The sequence below is a fragment of the Cibotium barometz genome, chromosome 20 (assembly GCF_041138505.1).
Source record: "Cibotium barometz isolate CiBa-2024 chromosome 20, ASM4113850v1, whole genome shotgun sequence".
Lineage (NCBI taxonomy): Eukaryota > Viridiplantae > Streptophyta > Polypodiopsida > Cyatheales > Cibotiaceae > Cibotium > Cibotium barometz.
The window spans coordinates 48,382,785-48,404,954 of NC_141065.1; the positions used below are offsets into that span (position 1 = coordinate 48,382,785).

Here is a 22,170-nt window from a genome sequence, read left to right on the forward strand (position 1 = left end):
AAAAATCGATTTCCAATACCAAGGGTGGATGATCTTTTGGATGAGTTGAAGGGTGCCACATGCTTTTCAAAAATTGATTTGCGCTCCGGATACCATCAAATAAGGATGAAAAGTGGTGATGAGTTCAAACAGCATTTCGTACAGAAAGGGGTCTTTACCAATTCATGGTTATGCCGTTTGGATTATGCAATGCACCGGCAACTTTTCAAGCATTGATGAACAAAGTGCTTCAACCTTTCCTCTACAAGTTTGTATTGGTCTTTTTCGACGACATACTTATCTATAGCAAAGATGAGGAAGTGCATTTGAAGCACGTGAAAGAGGTTTTGGAGGTCTTGAGGCAAAACAAGTTGTATGTTAAGGAGACAAAATGTACCTTCATGGCACATGAGGTGGAATATTTGGGTCACATTGTGAGCAAGGATGGCATTTGTGTGGATCCAAAGAAAGTGGAATGTATTAGGAATTGGCCGGTTCCTTCAAACACTACTCAATTGAGGGGATTTTTGGGGTTATCTTCATTCTATAGGCGCTTTATTGCCCACTATGCAGAAATTGCAGCCCCAATGACGGATAAATTGAAGAAGGAAACCTTCTTTTGGGATGCCATTGCCAACAAAAGCTTTGAAGATATGAAGAAGATGCTCACATCAGCACCTATTTTGGTATGTCCAGACTTCACCAAACCTTTCACAATAAGGGCGGATGCAAGTGGAAGAGGGATTGGTGCGGTACTTTACCAAGACCATGGAGTCATTGCTTATGAAAGTAGAAAGCTGAATGACAAAGAAAGAGAACTCCATGTGTATGAGCAAGAGATGATTGCTATACTCCATGCTATCAAGAAATGGCACCATTACTTATATGGGAGTCATTTTTATGTGAGAAGTGATCATAGGGTGCTGAAGTATTTCCTCACACAACCCAATTTGTCTCCTAAGCAAAGAAGGTGGGTAGCAACACTACAAAACTATGATTTTGAAATCACATACACAAAGGGCAAAGAAAATGTGGTTGCCGATTCCTTGTCTCGTATGTGGGCCTGCTCATTGTATGCTATTTCTGAGGTGCATAAAGATTGGATCATGGAGATACAAGAAGAGTACTTGTTTGATGAAGAAACCTCACAAATAGTGCAGAAATTACAGCAAGATGTATGTGAAGAGTTACCCCATTATGAGCTGAAAAATGGTCTCCTCTACTACAAAGGAAAAGTCTACTTGGTTCCTACTTCATCATTTATCAAGAAGATCATGGAAGAGATGCATTGTACTCCTATGGCTGGTCATTTGGGTGTCTACAAAACCTTTGATGCAATAAGGAAAAGTTTCTTTTGGAAGGGGATGTGGAAGAGCATTCATGCTTATGTAAGTGGGTGCCGGTCATGTCAATTGAACAAGGATCCTACACATAAACCGGGAGGTTTGCTTCAGCCATTGCCCATTCCCGAAGGCAAATGGAGTCATATATCAATGGATTTCATTACTAACCTTCCGCGCACAAAGAAAGGGTGGGACAGCTTGTATGTTGTGGTGGATAGATTGACCAAAGTGGCCCATTTCATTCCTTCCAAGGTCACATATTCAGCCCAAAATGTTGCCAAGCAATTTGTTGATGGGGTTTTCAAGTTGCATGGTATGCCGTCACAAATTGTGAGTGATCGCGATGTCAAATTCATGAGCACTTTTTGGAGAACATTGTTTGAATATATGGGAACCAAGCTTACTCCAAGCACCGCCTATCATCCCGAAACCGATGGTCAAACAGAAAGAGTAAACAAATAGGTGGAAACATATCTACGCCACTATTGTCATGATACTCAAAGCACATGGGATGATTGGTTACCTTTGGCTGAGTTTGCTTACAACTCAACATATCATGTGAGCATTGGCATGTCACCCTTTGAGGCTTTATATGGTTACAAGGTCAATTTGCCTATGTTGGTGGGTACATATGAGACTTCTAACCATAATGCCAAGGAGGAAGCTAAAAGGATGCAAGCTTTGTTGCAACAATGCAAAAGTAATTTGAAGGTTGCACAAGAGAAAATGAGACAATATGCCAATGTTCATCGAAGACCATTGGAATTCAAACTGGGAGATTGGGTTCTTTTGAGAATACCAAAGTCAAGATATGCGTCTTTGAAGGGAAGCACAAACACCAAACTAGCTCATCGCTATTATGGTCCTTATCAAGTGATACGAAGAGTTGGGGAGGTTGCATATCAACTCTTACTTCCATCTACAACAAAGATTCATGATGTGTTTCATGTCTCTCACTTGAAAGGATATGTGGGTATGATCGATCAAATGGTTGATGAGTTACCTCCAATGAATGAAGAGGGAATGATTGAATACATTCCAGAAGCTATCTTGGGTACAAGGAAAAAGGTACTTCGCACTCGTACCTTGGTGGAGTATCTTGTTCAATGGAAGGGTTTACCTAAGGAAGAAGCTTCATGGCAACCTATTTCAGCATTGGAGGGATATGAAGCATTGATAGAGCAATATGGGTTGGTGTAAATTCAGCCAAATGGAACATTCTTCTCCGAATTTGGGGTATTCATTTGAGGTTTCGAGGACGAAACCATTGGGGAAGGGATGGTTTGTAAGAAAGCATTATGGGCCCAAGGCCATGGACAACTAGTAAGTAGGTGTGAACTCTTGGGTGGAGTATAAATACCAATGTAAATGGGATTATGGCTCATTCATGATAATGTTATCTATTCCAAGAATCAATGGTGAGCTTCTCCCGTGAGATGCTAAGTGGTGACTCCTTCATGAGCCACTCCCTTGGTGAGGGACTAACCCACCCCTGTTACTTTCTTTCAACACAACACTTTGTAATGAATGTGCCTTCTCTACTATGCAAACATTATGCATCCTTGATGCCCTCCCCACCCTATTCCGCTGGCGGAATAGGAGAAAGACTTCATTATGATATGGGAGAGACCTTGTATCTCTAACATCCAAGCATGTTGACACTTGGTGTAAGATTCCTCCCTAGCCTCTCAAAATGTCCAGCATCTTCCCCCTGTAATCAATCCCTCTTCAGAAATATAAAAGACTTGTTTCTAACTGTTTTAACCTAGAGAGAGAAAATATTCTAGAGAGAGAATATTCAGATTTTGAATATTTTTGGATAGAAAAATATCTCTTATAATTAAGATAAATTTCCCTGAAACAGAAATTCAAAAAGAATTTTCCAATATGCAATTGGAATTAATTGAAAATGGGTATAAAGGACCTTAGCCTAAGGGTCTAGATTTTCAGAAATTTTTGGATTATGGTCCAATTAAGGTTCCTATGGGCCAATAGCATCAATCCAAGCGTAGGGAGGAGATAAATCCAATTTGTAAAAGAAGATACCCAAAAATGAGTAAATGCTCACATAAGATGAAGAGTTGAAAATGTACAAGGTTTATTAGTAAAAAACTATGAGCAATATTAAAAATATGAGATATTTTGGGTATCCAAAAATGAGTAAATGCTCACATAAGATGAAGAGTTGAAAATGTACAAGGTTTATTAGTAAAAAAACTATGAGCAATATTAAAATGATTCCATTATGACACATATGTAAGGAAAGGGAGTTCTTTAAAGGAGGTGCATATTTCACATGCTTGAATGAGTTTTAAACTCATAAAAATTGAGATATTTCATCTCTCCTCTCTCCTCATTTAAGTCTAGTTCCAAAAAGTTAGCTTAACTGACCTAAAAATGGTCAAATATTGACCAAACTAATTTAGAAAATTCTAGAATCAGTTTGTTTGGTTAGGAGCTCAATTTTTCCTATAAATAGAAGCCTCCCCCTTGTTGAAAAATATATAGTGTTTATGCATCGTTACTCTACTCCACCTAAGCCAAGAACTGTGAATTCATTTAATAATTCACTAGTTTTTGGAGCTTCCCTCTTTCTTCAATCCCCATTAGTGGCTCCATCAACATACTTAACCAATTGATTGGTTGGGGGCCTCTACCGTGAACAAAGAATCAAGCAAGTTGTAAGGTAATTAGTGAATATTGATCTTTCTATAAATTCTCAATGTTTCTCTCTTCTCAACCCCTCTCAAGCTTGAGAAGTTTAATTGGTATGGTTTTTTTTAAATGCTATTGAAGTTTGAATAGTAGTGAAGAGTTACATAATTTAATAAATGCTATTGAAGTTAATTTTTATTTATGTTTAAATTCTGATGATTCTTATGTAAATTCTCTCTCTCACTCAAGAAATGGTCATACTCATGACCCGTTCTCAATCCAAATCAAGCTTTTCATAAAGCTTTTCCTTAACCCAAGATTAAGCTATGCTTGAGGCCAAATTAATGGCTTTTTTCTATGCTTTTAGTTTATGTATATTGATGATTCAATCCATTATGGATTAATAATCCAATTAGAGATCATTTTAATTATTTTCTTAATGATAAGCATTATCCCTTAGAAAAATTGAGATTTATCAGTCATAGCAGCGGAGCTATGGCAAAATTTTTATAAAAATTATGCATAAAATAATCTCATTCAAAGCATAAAAAGAGGACTTCCTACCATATTCTAGGAATTATCATCCTAGATTAATTGAAAGAATTTCATTACAATCATGGAGAAATTGAATTTTAATATTATGCATAAAGGATAAGTTTTTATATCAAAAGTGTTATTTTTCACCATTTTTATTTCATGCATAGAAGTATGCATAATGGATAAATTTTTATATCAAAAGTGTTATTTTTACCATTTTTATTTCATGCATAGAAGTATGCATAATGGATAAATTTTTATATCAAAAGTGTTATTTTTAACATTTTTATTTCATGCATAGAAGTATGCATAATGGATAAATTTTTATATCAAAAGTGTTATTTTTACCATTTTTATTTCATGCATAGAAGTATGCATAATGGATAAATTTTTATATCAAAAGTGTTATTTTTACCATTTTTATTTCATGCATAGAAGTATGCATAATGGATAAATTTTTATATCAAAAGTGTTATTTTTACCATTTTTATTTCATGCATAGAAGTATGCATAATGGATAAATTTTTATATCAAAAGTGTTATTTTTATCATTTTTAATTTTCATGCATAGAAGTATGCATAAAGGAAAATTTTTTATATCAAAAGTGTTACTTTTATCATTTTTAATTTTCATGCATAGAAGTATGCATAAAAGAAAATTTTTTATATCAAAAGTGTTACTTTTATCATTTTTAATTTTCATGCATAGAAGTACGCATAAAAGAAAATTTTTATATCAAAAGTGTTACTTTTATCATATTGGATTTCATGCATAGAGGTATGCATGAAAGTTGATTATTTTATTATAAAAGTGTGACTTTTATCATAATTGAATTTCATGCATAGAGGTATGCATAAAAGTTGATTATTTTATTGTAAGAGTGTTACTTTTATCATATTGGATTTCATGCATATAGGTATGCATAAAAGATATTCTTTTTATACTAAAAGTGTGATTTTTCTCATAAATGGATTTTATGCTTAACGTAGATGCATAAGAGAAATTCTTTTATTCTAAAAGTGTAATTTCCTACCAAATTGAATTTATGCATAAGAAGATGCATAAAAGATTGATTTTAATTTCGAAAGTGTTAGTATTCTTAAATGAAATTTATGTATAAATAAATGTGTAGAGAAATCTTATATCAAATATAAGAATTCTCTTTTTTTTTTAAAAAAAAAGATATGAAATGTGATAAGATGTGATAAGAGGTGTATGAGATGTGATAAGAATTGATAAGATGCGTATGAAAAGTGATAGGATGTGATAAGAGGTGTATGAGATGTGATAAGAATTGATAAGATGCGTATGGAAAGTGATAGGATGTGATAAGAGGTGTATGAGATGTGATAAGAATTGATAAGATGCGTATGGAAAGTGATAAGATGTGATAAGAGGTGTATGAGATGTGATAAGATTTGATAAGATGCGTATGGAAAGTAATAGGATGTGATAAGAGGTGTATGAGATGTAAAAAGATGTGATAAGATGTGTATGAGATGTGATAGAATGTGTTAAGATGAGTTAGGATGTGTTAAGATGTATATGGGATGTGTTAGGACGAGAATGAATGTAATATGGTTGTATGAATGTGATGTGGATGTATACATGTAGATGTATATGTATGAATGTGAATGTTGATGTGGATGTGGATGTATGGATGTAGATACGGATGTGTATGTATGTATGTGGATGTGTATGTATGAATGAGGATGTGAAAATGGACGTATGTATGTAGATGTGGATGTATGGATGTATGTATGTAGATGTGGATGTATGTATGTAGATGTGGATGTATGGATGTGATTGTGAATGAAGAGGTGGATGTGAATGTATGGATGTAGATACGGATGTGGATGTATGTATGTGAATGTGGATGTATGAATGAGGATGCGAAAATGGATGTATGCATGTGAATGTGGATGTATGAATATGAATGTGGATGTGTGGATGTGGAAATGGAGGTATGGATGTATGAATGTAGATGTGGATGTATGCATGTAGATGCGTATGTATGAATGTGAAATTGGATGTATGATGTGGACGTACGAACATGGATATGTATGTAGAATAATGAATATGAAGATGTATGTGAGATAATGTAGTCCATATGAGTGAATGGATGAGAACGAGTACACACTGAATGGAATGTGGAATAAGTAATGTGGTCCGAGAGTGGATAATATGGAAAGACAAGAGTTCGATTTAGAAACTGTATTTTGTGACTGTTTGTAAATGATTGTTTTATGTCATGAATGCTGGGGAAGCATTTTGACCGTCTTGTGGATTAAGGTCATGAAGACCTAACTGTTAAAGTTGCAACTGACGGAGAGTCAATGGAGGACGTCTCGCGTAGCAAGGTCGACTGAGGTCTTGACCAGCCTCGGTTCGATTTAAATGGTGAGCTTCCGGTACGGTGGATGAGGGACCAAGGAAGCGGCCTATGAGTGAAGCGCTAGGTCACCTGCGAAGGATCCTAGAGGGTGCTGACCATACGGTGCTCGGGCTCTGGGTCGCCGAAGATACCCACACGTGCGTCGTGGAAGATATTGGAACAAGGAGTAAGAGTTGTTTTCTGAAACCGGGCATGGATATGGTTGACTGACCTTGTTGGTCCTCCAACGGATGAGTCCATGGCTCTTTATATGGATCTGTTGGTTGATCTTGCTGATCTTCAACAAGAGTCCATCTTGATAAGTGATTATATTGCCGGGTATTATGGGTTAGGAACTAGGAAACGGCCCCTGTGTGGACAGGTGGTGAGCGTTCTAGTTGCCAATGATGCCATAGATACTCTGATGAACGAATGATGGGAAATTATGAATCAACCGGATAAATTGGAAGATTGTGATCAGTGGTACTATGGTTTCATTAAAGGATTGTTTTAAAGTTAGCTGATGCTAAGAAAAGGCAATTTCATATTGGGTGTGTAAGTGGTGTGGCTAGTTTTATGTTTGCATGAACTTCCGGCTAGGGGGCCTTGGAACTCTTTTCCTTGGTACCCGGGACAAAAACCTAACCAAATTTCAAATTGGATCCCATCACTACAGTGGTTGGGCGGTTGGCTAACCCATAGGCTGGACTGATGGATCCGTAAATCGAGACTCAAAAATTCTGTTATTACGATAGATAAAGTAAATCCCGGACAGAAATTGTTCTATGGATAGGAATCAACGGCTGTGCCTCTTGAATGGGGAAAAAAGCGTTGATCCCAATGATCCAAGTGCAAGTTTCTTCCTTGATCTGACCAAGTATCTTATAGATGCAATTAGATCAGCTCGATCAGAAATGATCTTGACTACGTTAGAGTAAAAAGTTATCCTGGTGGAATCGCCCGTGCCTTCCGGTAAAGGAAGTTTTTCCGGGTTCGGTTTTGGAACAAGTGACGGATTAGTCTCTTATCCGGAGATCCGTGGGCGAGGCCCCGAATGTGGGACCCCTGTCCCGCGCGAGAAGTGTTATTTCCGCTGCTAGTACCCCGAATCTGTTGCGTGGTGGGAACAGGGCTCTCACAGTTGGTATCAGAGCGGTTTTGAAAGCTAATAAAGATAATTAAATTCTTATCTGAAATTGGTAATAAGAATTCAGAAACAGCATTTTCATAATGTATTTTCATTCCGTAAGCTTCTTTAATGGAGAAATTTTAATCAAAGAAATTATTTTTATAGATGGAAGTTCCACATTTATCTGGTATTTCCGACCTCACCCAGTCTCAAGATATGATTGCATTTGCCTTCGAGCATCTCATCTCTTCCGCTTCAACTCAAACAAGCCGAGCAAGACTCGCACGCCATTTCGCGGATTTATATTTTCCTACCCCAGCGGAGAGAATACAACATAAGTGGTTTGCAGGGCAATATGTCCACGCCCATTGCAACCGCCGTACAATGCTGTGGCAGAATCTCTCATTGACTATGATCCTGTTAAAGCTGAAAATGGTGCGTGGTGTCATTCTATATCATTCGACACCTCGAAATTTTAGACTTTCATGTCGAATTTATAGACTCCTTAGTCGATTTATCCCTAAGGAGAAAATAATAACTCCCTTCGCAGTTAGAGAACTTATGTAACAGGGCATGACTATGGCCCAGTACCGTCGTCTTATGCGTCTCTCGAAGAGATTTTGAATTTTGGAGCCAAGCCACTCTATGTAATTATTGCAACTTGTATATAAATATACAAATGTTTTTTTACGGACGATTGGATAAAGAAAAATCTATTTATCAGACTTAAGTCATAGATCTCCAATAAGATCAACTGAGGAGCAAATTATGTCAAAAGTTTATCAAGACGCACAAAAAGGTTGTAATTGTTTGATATAATTCATACAAATTGTTAATTCAAATTGAAATTCGTAAATTAGTAATTGGGTCTTCAATTGGAAGTACCGCAATTGTATGGAACCCTGACTTGCTTGAGACCTAGACATGATGGTATTTACCTTATAGTTTCGAGTATCATGACTATCCGTATATACCGAGGGTATAACTGCAGCTCTTTACCGACAGTATATACGAGTAAATCTAAGACTTGAAATTATAAGCGTTAATGCTATCCAGAGGATGATTTTCGAATGTGGTTGATATGATTTTTAATTCTGTTTGAGAATTGATGAATTGATTTGGATTCTAATTGAAAAATGATGATCCCTGAAATTTGGTTGAAATGTAATAAGCTTCAATGAGGATGAATGGGATGAGTCCCTGTGATGATATTCATAACTGGAATGATGATAATGATTTCAGCAAATCACTATGAGATTAGTGGATTGTGCTGTCAGATTGTTACTATTAATACTTGACTTGGTGGATCAAGTTAAGGGATGACAAATTGAGAACTTGCTTGACTAAAATTCCTGTGGAGGAATGTTCAGAAGAAAATTTTTCGGTCTAATGGACCATTATCGTGTTAAAAATATGAATGATATGATCTGAATGAATTGTTATTTAATGATGAGTTCTATATAAGGGATATTTATCCCCATATTCTGTTGGGTTGACCGGAATATAAGGAACCCTAGAATAAATTGGATCTTAAGCAAAAGAGTTGTCCTCTACTTGCGAGATGAGGACATCTTGCACCTTTTAAGTGGGGTAGAATGTAAGATTCCTTCCCCAGCCTTAGAGGTATACAGGAGTAAGAATCTCCCTTTCTGATCTTATAATTATTCTCTCTCTAAAATAAAAGAAAGATTCTGTTTAAAAAAGGAAGAACCTTTTTCCTGAATACTTCTCAAGAGTCCCACCTGTTTTAAGGATTCAGAACAACGAGTTCAGAAGTGAGAATCGATGTTTTGGATATCAAGGTTTTGGTCTCGAGTACGGCCCAAAAGAAGTTCTTTATCTCTTGGGAAGTATAAGAAGTTATCTCCCAGATATTGTGGACCAAAGAAAGTAGGTGATTTAGCTTACGAACTTCTTTTATCTCCTCATCTCAAAGTTCTAAATGCCTTCTATAGAAAAATGTGCCAAACCCAAATCATGGAAAGACGGTAAAACTTCAGTGGCAAGTTACCGTTGGCTTCTAAGTTACGCTAGCTCCTTCCTTTATATAAGTCGTAACTTTTACTTGTCGTTCACAGTAATCTTACTTCCATCGATCTTCTTTCTTTCTTAATCTCCTTCATGGCTTGGCAACAAGAATTAGTTTTATCCATGATGATTTCTCACCTTCAAGACGCAAGGGAGTCTGTGAAGAAAGATTTTATAGAGCAGTATGAGCGCTCACTTTTCCCTCACTTGGGAACTTCTGTAGCGCAGACAAAATGGCGGACCTATCAAGACATAACTAGGGTAACACCCTGGGGTCAGCACCACTTCCGTAACAATGTCCGCTTGGCCATGGTTATTGAAGCTTTGGGTTTGGGTCCCCGATACTACTGCGTCATGAGATCAAGGCATCCTGGGTTTTCTGAGCGGGTCTTCTTACTGGCGTGTTTTCTTCCTCATGAGAAGATATGCCTTTACCCCGTTTTTGGCTTGCCTCTCAGAGGTCCTTTTGTTAGATCACCTCATACCACTGAGATAGGTGCGGCAATAACCAGCAGAATCATTCCCATAGATGAGTTACCCTATACTTGTGCAGCTTGTGAGTGCTACTTTTGTGATCATATGATGGACGGGCTTATGGAAGTGTAAAGAGTTCTTCTATCTTTACTGTATAAGTTCCGAGAATGAATAAAGTTTAAATCTTGTTCTTATCTTGAATCTTGCTCTCTTGAGATTTTTTTAATTGGTGGTTAATCTTAATTAAAAAAATTTTTCTCTCAGTCTCATACTTGTGCGTCTTGCGAAATTACCCCAGTTTGCGAGATGAGAGCATCTCGCGTTTTTTAAGTGGGAGAGAATGTAAGATTCCTCCCCAGCCTCTCAAAATGTCCAGCATCTTCCCCCTGTAATCAATCCCTCTTCAGAAATATAAAAGACTTGTTTCTAACTGTTTTAACCTAGAGAGAGAAAATATTCTAGAGAGAGAATATTCAGATTTTGAATATTTTTGGATAGAAAAATATCTCTTATAATTAAGATAAATTCCCCTGAAACAGAAATTCAAAAAGAATTTTTCAATATGCAATTGAAATTAATTGAAAATGGGTATAAAGGACCTTAGCCTAAGGGTCTAGATTTTCAGAAATTTTTGGATTATGGTCCAATTAAGGTTCCTATGGGCCAATAGCATCAATCCAAGCGTAGGGAGGAGATAAATCCAATTTGTAAAAGAAGATACCCAAAAATGAGTAAATGCTCACATAAGATGAAGAGTTGAAAATGTACAAGGTTTATTAGTAAAAAACTATGAGCAATATTAAAAATATGAGATATTTTGGGTATCCAAAAATGAGTAAATTCTCACATAAGATGAAGAGTTGAAAATGTACAAGGTTTATTAGTAAAAAAACTATGAGCAATATTAAAATGATTCCATTATGACACATATGTAAGGAAAGGGAGTTCTTTAAAGGAGGTGCATATTTCACATGCTTGAATGAGTTTTAAACTCATAAAAATTGAGATATTTTATCTCTCCTCTCTCCTCATTTAAGTCTAGTTCCAAAAAGTTAGCTTAACTGACCTAAAAATGGTCAAATATTGACCAAACTAATTTAGAAAATTCTAGAATCAGTTTGTTTGGTTAGGAGCTCAATTTTTCCTATAAATAGAAGCCTCCCCCTTGTTAAAAAATATATAGTGTTTATGCATCGTTACTCTACTCCACCTAAGCCAAGAACTGTGAATTCATTTAATAATTCACTAGTTTTTGGAGCTTCCCTCTTTCTTCAATCCCCATTAGTGGCTCCATCAACATACTTAACCAATTGATTGGTTGGGGGCCTCTACCGTGAACAAAGAATCAAGCAAGTTGTAAGGTAATTAGTGAATATTGATCTTTCTATAAATTCTCAATGTTTCTCTCCTCTCAACCCCTCTCAAGCTTGAGAAGTTTAATTGGTATGGTTTTTTTTAAATGCTATTGAAGTTTGAATAGTAGTGAAGAGTTACATAATTTAATAAATGCTATTGAAGATAATTTTCATTTATGTTTAAATTCTAATGATTCTTATGTAAATTCTCTCTCTCACTCAAGAAATGGTCATACTCATGACCCGTTCTCAATCCAAATCAAGCTTTTCATAAAGCTTTTCCTTAACCCAAGATTAAGCTATGCTTGAGGCCAAATTAATGGCTTTTTTCTATGCTTTTAGTTTATGTATATTGATGATTCAATCCATTATGGATTAATAATCCAATTAGAGATCATTTTAATTATTTCCTTAATGATAAGCATTATCCCTTAGAAAAATTGAGATTTATCAGTCATAGCAGCGGAGCTATGGCAAAATTTTTATAAAAATTATGCATAAAATAATCTCATTCAAAGCATAAAAAGAGGACTTCCTACCATATTCTAGGAATTATCATCCTAGATTAATTGAAAGAATTTCATTACAATCATGGAGAAATTAAATTTTAATATTATGCATAAAGGATAAGTTTTTATATCAAAAGTGTTATTTTTACCATTTTTATTTCATGCATAGAAGTATGCATAATGGATAAATTTTTATATCAAAAGTGTTATTTTTACCATTTTTATTTCATGCATAGAAGTATGCATAATGGATAAATTTTTATATCAAAAGTGTTATTTTTAACATTTTTATTTCATGCATAGAAGTATGCATAATGGATAAATTTTTATATCAAAAGTGTTATTTTTACCATTTTTATTTCATGCATAGAAGTATGCATAATGGATAAATTTTTATATCAAAAGTGTTATTTTTACCATTTTTATTTCATGCATAGAAGTATGCATAATGGATAAATTTTTACATCAAAAGTGTTATTTTTACCATTTTTATTTCATGCATAGAAGTATGCATAATGGATAAATTTTTATATCAAAAGTGTTATTTTTATCATTTTTAATTTTCATGCATAGAAGTATGCATAAAGGAAAATTTTTTATATCAAAAGTGTTACTTTTATCATTTTTAATTTTCATGCATAGAAGTATGCATAAAAGAAAAATTTTTATATCAAAAGTGTTACTTTTATCATTTTTAATTTTTATGCATAGAAGTATGCATAAAAGAAAATTTTTATATCAAAAGTGTTACTTTTATCATATTGGATTTCATGCATAGAGGTATGCATAAAAGTTGATTATTTTATTATAAAAGTGTGACTTTTATCATAATTGAATTTCATGCATAGAGGTATACATAAAAGTTGATTATTTTATTGTAAGAGTGTTACTTTTATCATATTGGATTTCATGCATATAGGTATGCATAAAAGATATTCTTTTTATACTAAAAGTGTGATTTTCCTCATAAATGGATTTTATGCTTAACTTAGATGCATAAGAGAAATTCTTTTATTCTAAAAGTGTAATTTCCTACCAAATTGAATTTATGCATAAGAAGATGCATAAAAGATTGATTTTAATTTCGAAAGTGTTAGTATTCTTAAATGGAATTTATGTATAAATAAATGTGTAGAGAAATCTTATATCAAATATAAGAATTCTCTTTTTTTTTTTTTTAAAGATATGAAATGTGATAAGATGTGATAAGAGGTGTATGAGATGTGATAAGAATTGATAAGATGCGTATGGAAAGTGATAGGATGTGATAAGAGGTGTATGAGATGTGATAAGAATTGATAAGATGCGTATGGAAAGTGATAGGATGTGATAAGAGGTGTATGAGATGTGATAAGAATTGATAAGATGCGTATGGAAAGTGATAAGATGTGATAAGAGGTGTATGAGATGTGATAAGATTTGATAAGATGCGTATGGAAAGTGATAGGATGTGATAAGAGGTGTATGAGATGTAAAAAGATGTGATAAGATGTGTATGAGATGTGATAGAATGTGTTAAGATGAGTTAGGATGTGTTAAGATGTATATGGGATGTGTTAGGACGAGAATGAATGTAATATGGTTGTATGAATGTGATGTGGATGTATACATGTAGATGTATATATGTATGAATGTGAATGTTGATGTGGATGTGGATGTATGGATGTAGATACGGATGTGTATGTATGTATGTGGATGTGTATGTATGAATGAGGATGTGAAAATGGACGTATGTATGTAGATGTGGATGTATGGATGTATGTATGTAGATGTGGATGTATGTATGTAGATGTGGATGTATGTATGTAGATGTGGATGTATGGATGTGATTGTGAATGAAGAGGTGGATGTGAATGTATGGATGTAGATACGGATGTGGATGTATGTATGTGAATGTGGATGTATGAATGAGGATGCGAAAATGGATGTATGCATGTGAATGTGGATGTATGAATATGAATGTGGATGTGTGGATGTGGAAATGGAGGTATGGATGTATGAATGTAGATGTGGATGTATGCATGTAGATGCGTATGTATGAATGTGAAATTGGATGTATGATGTGGACGTACGAACATGGATATGTATGTAGAATAATGAATATGAAGATGTATGTGAGATAATGTAGTCTATATGAGTGAATGGATGAGAACGAGTACACACTGAATGGAATGTGGAATAAGTAATGTGGTCCGAGAGTGGATAATATGGAAAGACAAGAGTTCGATTTAGAAACTGTATTTTGTGACTGTTTGTAAATGACTGTTTTATGTCATGAATGCTGGGGAAGCATTTTGACCGTCTTGTGGATTAAGGTCATAAAGACCTAACTGTTAAAGTTGCAACTGCTGACGGAGAGTCAATGGAGGACGTCTCGCGTAGCAAGGTCGACTGAGGTCTTGACCAGCCTCGGTTCGATTTAAATGGTGAGCTTTCGGTACGGTGGATGAGGGACCAAGGAAGCGGCCTATGAGTGAAGCGCTAGGTCACCTGCGAAGGATCCTAGAGGGTGCTGACCATACGGTGCTCGGGCTCTGGGTCGCCGAAGATACCCACACGTGCGTCGTGGAAGATATTGGAACAAGGAGTAAGAGTTGTTTTCTGAAACCGGGCATGGATATGGTTGACTGACCTTGCTGGTCCTCAACGGATGGGTCCATGGCTCTTTATATGGATCTGTTGGTTGATCTTGCTGATCTTCAACGAGAGTCCATCTTGATAAGTGATTATATTGCCGGGTATTATGGGTTAGGAACTAGGAAACGGCCCCTGTGTGGACAGGTGGTGAGCGTTCTAGTTGCCAATGATGCCATAGATACTCTGATGAACGAATGATGGGAAATTATGAATCAACCGGATAAATTGGAAGATTGTGATCAGTGGTACTATGGTTTCATTAAAGGATTGTTTTAAAGTTAGCTGATGCTAAGAAAAGGCAATTTCATATTGGGTGTGTAAGTGGTGTGGCTAGTTTTATGTTTGCATGAACTTCCGGCTAGGGGGCCTTGGAACTCTTTTCCTTGGTACCCGGGACAAAAACCTAACCAAATTTCAAATTGGATCCCATCACTACAGTGGTTGGGCGGTTGGCTAACCCATAGGCTGGACTGATGGATCCGTAAATCGAGACTCAAAAATTCTGTTATTACGATAGATAAAGTAAATCCCGGACAGAAATTGTTCTATGGATAGGAATCAACGGCTGTGCCTCTTGAATGGGGAAAAAAGCGTTGATCCCAATGATCCAAGTGCAAGTTTCTTCCTTGATCTGACCAAGTATCTTATAGATGCAATTGGATCAGCTCGATCAGAAATGATCTTGACTACGTTAGAGTAAAAAGTTATCCTGGTGGAATCGCCCGTGCCTTCCGGTAAAGGAAGTTTTTTCGGGTTCGGTTTTGGAACAACCGACGGATTAGTCTCTTATCCGGATATCCGTGGGCGAGGCCCCGAATGTGGGACCCCTGTCCCGCGCGAGAAGTGTTATTTTCGCTGCTAGTACCCCGAATCTGTTGCGTGGTGGGAACAGGGCTCTCACACTTGGATGGTCATTCTTGGTGTATCAGCCACATGGATATGTGCAAGTATATTCTTTTGTAGACATCTACAACTAGATCTAGACTGTTGTTACTTCCCATTGCTTCAAATGCTCCAACTTGAAAATATTTACTTTCATAATTCTCTAGTTGCTATGTGAATAGTTATTCCTAACTTTACTTCAATCACTATATACAAGTTGTTATTTTGGATATTGGAGATTTGAATTTTTGGGGGAAATGGGACAGAGGTCCTAGCTCCTTAGGATTTTCTCCTTTTGTAATTTCAATTTGGGTGGAATAGGGGGATTGTGCATTAGTTCTAAATTGTCTTTTGCTCGTGGAATGTTGGAGGCAGCTCAAACAGAATATTTCCATCATATGACTTAGGTAGCTCCTTGACAAATTTAATTGAAGAGACCATTTGGAAAGAAATAAAAAGAGAATTAGAAGGTGGCAATTTACATAACAAGTCAACCCTTCTAAATTGTGCATTAGTTTTTTCTCACATTATGGTTGCTCTTTGATGTTCTTACGCTCCTATGTCAATACATAGTCATGACTTTCTTGAATCACTCTTTCCAGAGTGTTGGTTGGAATATTGGAAACTGAATTGTTTGTGGTATCAGCCCAAGCTTTAAGATCACCAGGTATTTCTCTTTTGGTCAGTTGCATTCTTTGATTCATTGTTCATTCAATGGCTTGCTTTTCCTCAAAGTACAATAAAAAATGAATGGTGCCTGAGATCTAATATCCAATTTTCTTTTATATATGCTAGAAGTCATGACTAGGTCAGGAAAGAGAAAATCTCCAATAGGTGGACAGGCTGCTGGGAAGAAAAAAAAGACTGCAAAAAAGAAAGAGCAAGCACCAACAACACCATCCCCCACATCTGCTGACACACAAGCCGAATCTCCAAATGCAAAGGAGGTTGAAGAGATGTCGGTGGAGAAAGAGTCTGCTACCAAGAAGGATAGTGGAAAGGCTAAGGTTGATACGGAAGGTGATGAATTTATCCCTGAATCAATGGATAGTAATGTTGGAAGTGATTTTCTTGAGTCCATAACTGTCAATAGAGGAATGGTACCTCCCCGTATCCCTTTGTGCAGATTACTTATTAACCCTAAGGTGAGACAACTTAGGAATGACCTCTCCATTCTCAAGAGAGCATTTGAGATGGAGGGATATGTCCCTACAAAGGGGTCCTTTATTATTTCAGTTGGGATGTCTGATGGGACAACCAAAGAGGTGGATGATGAGATAAGAGCTTCATGGGATAAGCATTGGCATGCTGTGAATGATGAGTTTGAGCATGAGCTTCAACACACTCCTGCATGGGAATTCTTGTCCTGCAAGATGTTATATGTGTGGGAGGAACCATCGAACTGCCTCATGGATGGAGAGCATTGGGGAGGTCTTTGTTAATAACAAAGACCTCATGGATGGAGAGCATTGGGGAGGTCTTTGTTAATAACAAGGCAAGGCATATCAGGATTCATGCACATATTATAGCTCCAGAGCCTGACAATGAGTTGAGGTTGATTGCAGCTTTACAAAGGTTTTAACTTGTGAGTATCATCTTTCTTTCTTCCACTAGTTGTTTCAAGAACATATTTCTATTTTCAACTTTAATGCTAAAATAGATTCCATTGTTCAGATTGAATGAGGAGGAAATTGTCACAATAAATCTTAAAGATTACTTATATCATACAAGTACACTTGTTGTTAGTTGTGATGCGCAAGTATTTCTAGAGGATTTCACGGAAGAAGAAAAGAAAAATATTGAGGTTGTACGACAAAAGGAGATTGGTCAAGGAAGAAGGGTTTGGTATCCCCTCACACTGGCTATTCTTGGTCGCATGGTTTATGCTGTGAGTTCTTATACTTTCTACCTCATGCTTTCTTTCCTTCTGCTTTTGCTTCATCACTTCCTCTATATAGTTTGAGTTATAGCTTTTCTTCATACTTGCTTTTGTAGGGCAAGTGGAAATCTGATTTTGAAGCAGCTTGTAAGAAGCTGCCTCCTGGAATGGATAAAGATGAAAGAGTTGTTAAAATAGCTTGTATTAAAAGAACAGTCACTCAAACATACAGGAGAAAGGTGCATAGGGTGAGTGTGCATTTCCCTTTGTCTAGTATTACTATGCATTGCTTTCAAATGTCATTTCTTTTGTGTGGTTTTCTCATATTTTGTCAATAATAAATCCTGCACATGGCAAAGATTGGTTTCACAAATTATGGTCCTTGCCATATGAAGACACAACCGCTAAAATTACACTAGACAAGTTGTATCAAGTGGCCATTACTTCTTGCAGCAAGGCTAGGCAGCTTTCATTATTATCTTTACTTGGGTCTGATTTGAATTTGAAGAATAGTTATGGAATGCCATCAAGTGACCATGCCTTCAAAGGAAGTTTTTATGGACCAAGTTCTTGAAGAGTGCCATAGGTTGTTGTCACAGGTTCAGGATTCCTTTGTTGGTGTTTCTCCTTTGGAGTTGCCAGAGCATCCTACACTATGCGAATATTTTGAGGATATTGTGGCAAGACATCGGAATGATTTGTATGAGCCTTTTGCATCCTTCATGTCTGTGGCTATCGTGCCTGCAAAATAGGTTGACCTTGTGAATGCAAGCAGGAGAGTTGTTTATAGGTAAGCATTCATCTTTCATTGCCTTATTCTTGAATTTCTATTTCATAGTGTTCTTATGCTTTCAACTACCTGGGTTTTGAATAGGTTTATTCTTCATTTGCTGGAAACAAAAAAGATACAGACCATTCCATCTATTTGCAAGGCATGGACAGTGCTCAATCCTCCTACATATTGCATGTACACACATAAAGTCTTTCGTGAGGACATGACTGCAAAAGGAACTATAAGGCTTTCAGATTGGGAGAGAAAGCATTGTCCATGGTGGATAGAGATGAGTAGTGGAAAGTGTGTGGAGGAGGAGACATTAATGCTAGAGAGGTATATTTCTCATGTTGGTTATTTATGTGCCTCTTGTTCTTATCTTTGTGATTGACTTGCTCCATGGGTTTCTTGATAAGGCATTCGAAAGGTCAATGTAAATCTGATTTTGGATCCTCTGGAGACATGACGGAGGAGCAGCGTAAAAATCTGGAGGAGCAACAAAAGATGGTGGAGAAACAAAAGGAAAATATAGGGAATCCTGCAAAACCAGGGAGAAGGAAGAATACCGACTTGGATGGAGATGGTAAGCAGCAAAATCTTTGTTGAGGTTTTCCAATTCCTTTTAGTCTAGTATTGTCATTTGATATGCATTATGTTTGTAGATACTCCGGAAGTTGATGACTCTGGGATAGTGAGAAAGCCTTTCTCCATTGAATTTATTTGGGTTCCACTGTCTTTTTTACCACGTTGGAAACATCCCCTCATACCTAGGAGTTGGGTAAAGGTATGGGAGCTTGACTATATCAAATTGGGCAAAGAGATAGTGCAATCACAGCTTGCAGATGGATATCAAGAATTACACGATTTTTTTGCACTTCTACACCAACAAGGGAAGAAACGAAACTCTAAACAATGCACATGGAGTGTGGACTATTGCATTGTGGATCTTCCCACAGGGTATGCTATAGGTGGTAAAGGAGAGATTCCACCTTGGAATGTTATCACAGAAGATCATATCTCCTCTTCCTTGGCCGTTGCTACAGCTGTGATGGATGACAATGGGTGGACATTGGTTTTCTGTTCTCCATCTACTCTACCTACTGTGGAGCGCTATGCAGTAAGATTAAAAATGGAGGTGGCTTGCAGGTAAATTTCTTTGTGTTGAACACTTCATGAAGTCTTGTGGGTTATAGGCTAGGGTCTGATTCTGGTACATATTGTTTTGTTTCAAGCAGATGGATAGTACACAGCATGGAACCTCAAGGCATTTCAGACACACTTGGGATTGGTGTGAAGGTGAGTCTTCAGATGTATGTTTGCTTCTACTTCTGTATCATAAATCACATAGAAATTGACTCATGCTTTTTTTTATAGTCTTATGTTTTCCATGCTATGGCTATGAGGAGGATAGGACAAAGACCCACATTTAACATGCAATCAGCAAAGGGTGTGGCCTCCATGATGAGAACGAGTTTAGATGGCAACTTGTTTCCACACATTACTTGCCTTTAGTCCATCATTCCAAAAGAGTTGGCGCATGGCGTGGATCTCTTGAGAAGAGTCCTGCATTCATACTTATGTTCTTGGAGATGTTGTGTCCTCCAAATGGTTCCATTCTTGGAGATGTTGTGTCCTCCAAATGGTTCCATTCTTGAGATGGGGGCAGGGACAGGACCAGGATTGAGGGCTGCACTCCACTCTGGTCGCCCTTGCTTGGCAATAGATAATGACCCAAAGATATGTACTGGACTACTTCTAGGAGTGGTGGATGCTATTTATGCAGGTGTGGGATCGTCTACACAACAGCATATGCTCATGGACGTCGATGCCGAGGAGGAAGAAATCAATGTTGCTGTGCCATTGGACTAGGAGTAAAAAATGTTGTTCTTTATTTTGAATGAATACCTTCCATTTACACATGTAAGGGAGTTCAAGAGTTTCATTTTGAAGTGAATTGCCAACTTACGCAGAGAGTATGGCCATGCACATGGAAAGGAACGACAAATCATATAACTATGAGTTGAGGGAGAAGAGGAGACGACGGACTTTATTTGTGGATGACTCTGCCGATGAGAATTAGTTTATGGTTATACTTTATGGTCTACTAGACATTGGTGCTATCTCACATACACGATATTTATTTTTTGCTATCATTTTGATTCTGAAATTCTGTGACATTATGCGTATGAGACAATAGTTCAGAAAACTTTTTTTGGGTGCACTCTAGTTTATTAATGCGCAAGTAAAATCTACATTGGGAGGTACATATTGTTTTGGATTTTGGAAACAATCTTGAGCTTCTATTTTGTTGGTTGGCATTATTATTTAATGTAAGATTCTATGATATGCATTCCTTCTCCTTCATACGTTGTCACTCTTACTTGTTATATTACCTGCATCTGGTAAACTTGTTGCATGTGGTTTGTAAAATATCACTTGGCGGCTTACATATAGATGAGCAAGCTGAAGTGCACACATACATTTATTGGTTGGATTGGTTCATTGAAATTCAAAATTTAAATTACGCTTGTGGGTTACAATTTTTAGTGTGGAATCCGGGATTCATGATTTGGATTTAATGTTTTTTCGGTTAGGAATATATTGGGCAAAACTTCCACATCTAGTAAAAGTTTTATGCAATATGCTCAAACCTTGTTCATGGATGGAATTACATACATGAGTGGCCAACTTAGAGAAACAGTCTACTTTGGGTGTGAGGAAAATAGAGAAAAAAAATAATGAATTTAAAAATATGAATGTTCCGAAAGATAATATATCATTCTAGGGGGGTTGCAAATGACCTTGACCTGTTCTAACATTTTCTTTAAATACTATACATGGAAAGTTTGTACTGTTAGAATTGAATAAATATAGCTGGTATTTAACATATGCCACCATAATAGTGTTCCAATATGATTTCTTGAATGAATATACATTAAAAAAATGTTACAAAAAGGCTCGCTCGGACTTCTCCGCTCATGGTTTTCTGCTCGGATACCTGTAAAACCCAGACTGGCATAGTTATAGCGCCAGCTCATTTAGTTGGATTCACACTATAGAGAACCCATGTGTGTATTGGTTGAGTACCTTTCATATTATGTGTACTCTTATCTTTGTATATGGTGTGTTGAGTGTTGAGTGAAGAAGAAGAAGATTTTCAGCCTCACCTTGTGTGTTCTCTATTAGGGTTTTGTGTATGTGTGTGTGCTTGCAAGAGCTCAACCTCTCTTCCCCCCTGCATCCTTTCATGGTATCAGAGCCTGGTTCGTGCTAAGGGCTGAGCTGCAAGGAAGAGAACCACAGGAAGCGGTACGAGGGTAAGAGCTTCAACTACTCTTCCCTATTTGTGTTGGTGACTACACCCTTGTCGGGAGCTCTATGGGAGGCACCGGCAAACGATCTCTGATTGAGGAGCTTTCTTCGCGAGAGTAAAGCTATAGGTCAACTATATAGTCCTATTGGATAGCAATTTCTGGGCCTAAAACGCGTTTCGGGCGCGTTTGGATCTCCGTTTTTCAAAAATCAAGCAATTTCGAGCACTGCGGGTAAGTCATTGATTCTCTGCAGAACTCTGTTTTAAGAACTGCAGGAAGACAGATTGGCTATGCAGACACTG

At 36.8% G+C, this 22,170-nt stretch overlaps 1 protein-coding gene and 2 long non-coding RNA genes across 3 annotated transcripts; all 3 read left to right on the top strand.

The window, feature by feature from the left end:
* Positions 1 to 16,702: 16,702 nt before the first annotated feature.
* Positions 16,703 to 17,327, top strand: LOC147627952 (uncharacterized). The gene is made up of 2 exons (XR_015268398.1): positions 16,703 to 16,923; positions 17,030 to 17,327. It is a non-coding gene; the product is annotated as an uncharacterized LOC147627952 (long non-coding RNA).
* A 1,079-nt stretch (positions 17,328 to 18,406) lies between these two features.
* On the top strand, positions 18,407 to 19,064 carry LOC147627953 (uncharacterized). Its single transcript, XR_015268399.1, has 3 exons — positions 18,407 to 18,572; positions 18,657 to 18,890; positions 18,971 to 19,064. It is a non-coding gene; the product is annotated as an uncharacterized LOC147627953 (long non-coding RNA).
* A 131-nt stretch (positions 19,065 to 19,195) lies between these two features.
* LOC147627954 (uncharacterized) lies at positions 19,196 to 20,066 on the top strand. The gene is made up of 3 exons (XM_086814285.1): positions 19,196 to 19,700; positions 19,790 to 19,850; positions 19,929 to 20,066. Exons 1-3 carry the CDS (start codon positions 19,207 to 19,209, stop codon positions 20,064 to 20,066), a joined length of 693 nt encoding a protein of 230 aa, XP_086670411.1. The 5' UTR covers positions 19,196 to 19,206.
* Positions 20,067 to 22,170: the final 2,104 nt, after the last annotated feature.

Bases quoted from the DNA above. Each gene is read 5' to 3' on its own strand.
- LOC147627954 (XM_086814285.1), top strand. From the start codon at position 19,207: ATGTTTGTAGATACTCCGGAAGTTGATGACTCTGGGATAGTGAGAAAG. The intron at 19,701-19,789 runs GTAAATTTCTTT...TGTTTCAAGCAG, and splicing joins AAAATGGAGGTGGCTTGCAG to ATGGATAGTACACAGCATGG. The intron at 19,851-19,928 runs GTGAGTCTTCAG...TTTTTTTTATAG, and splicing joins CACTTGGGATTGGTGTGAAG to TCTTATGTTTTCCATGCTAT.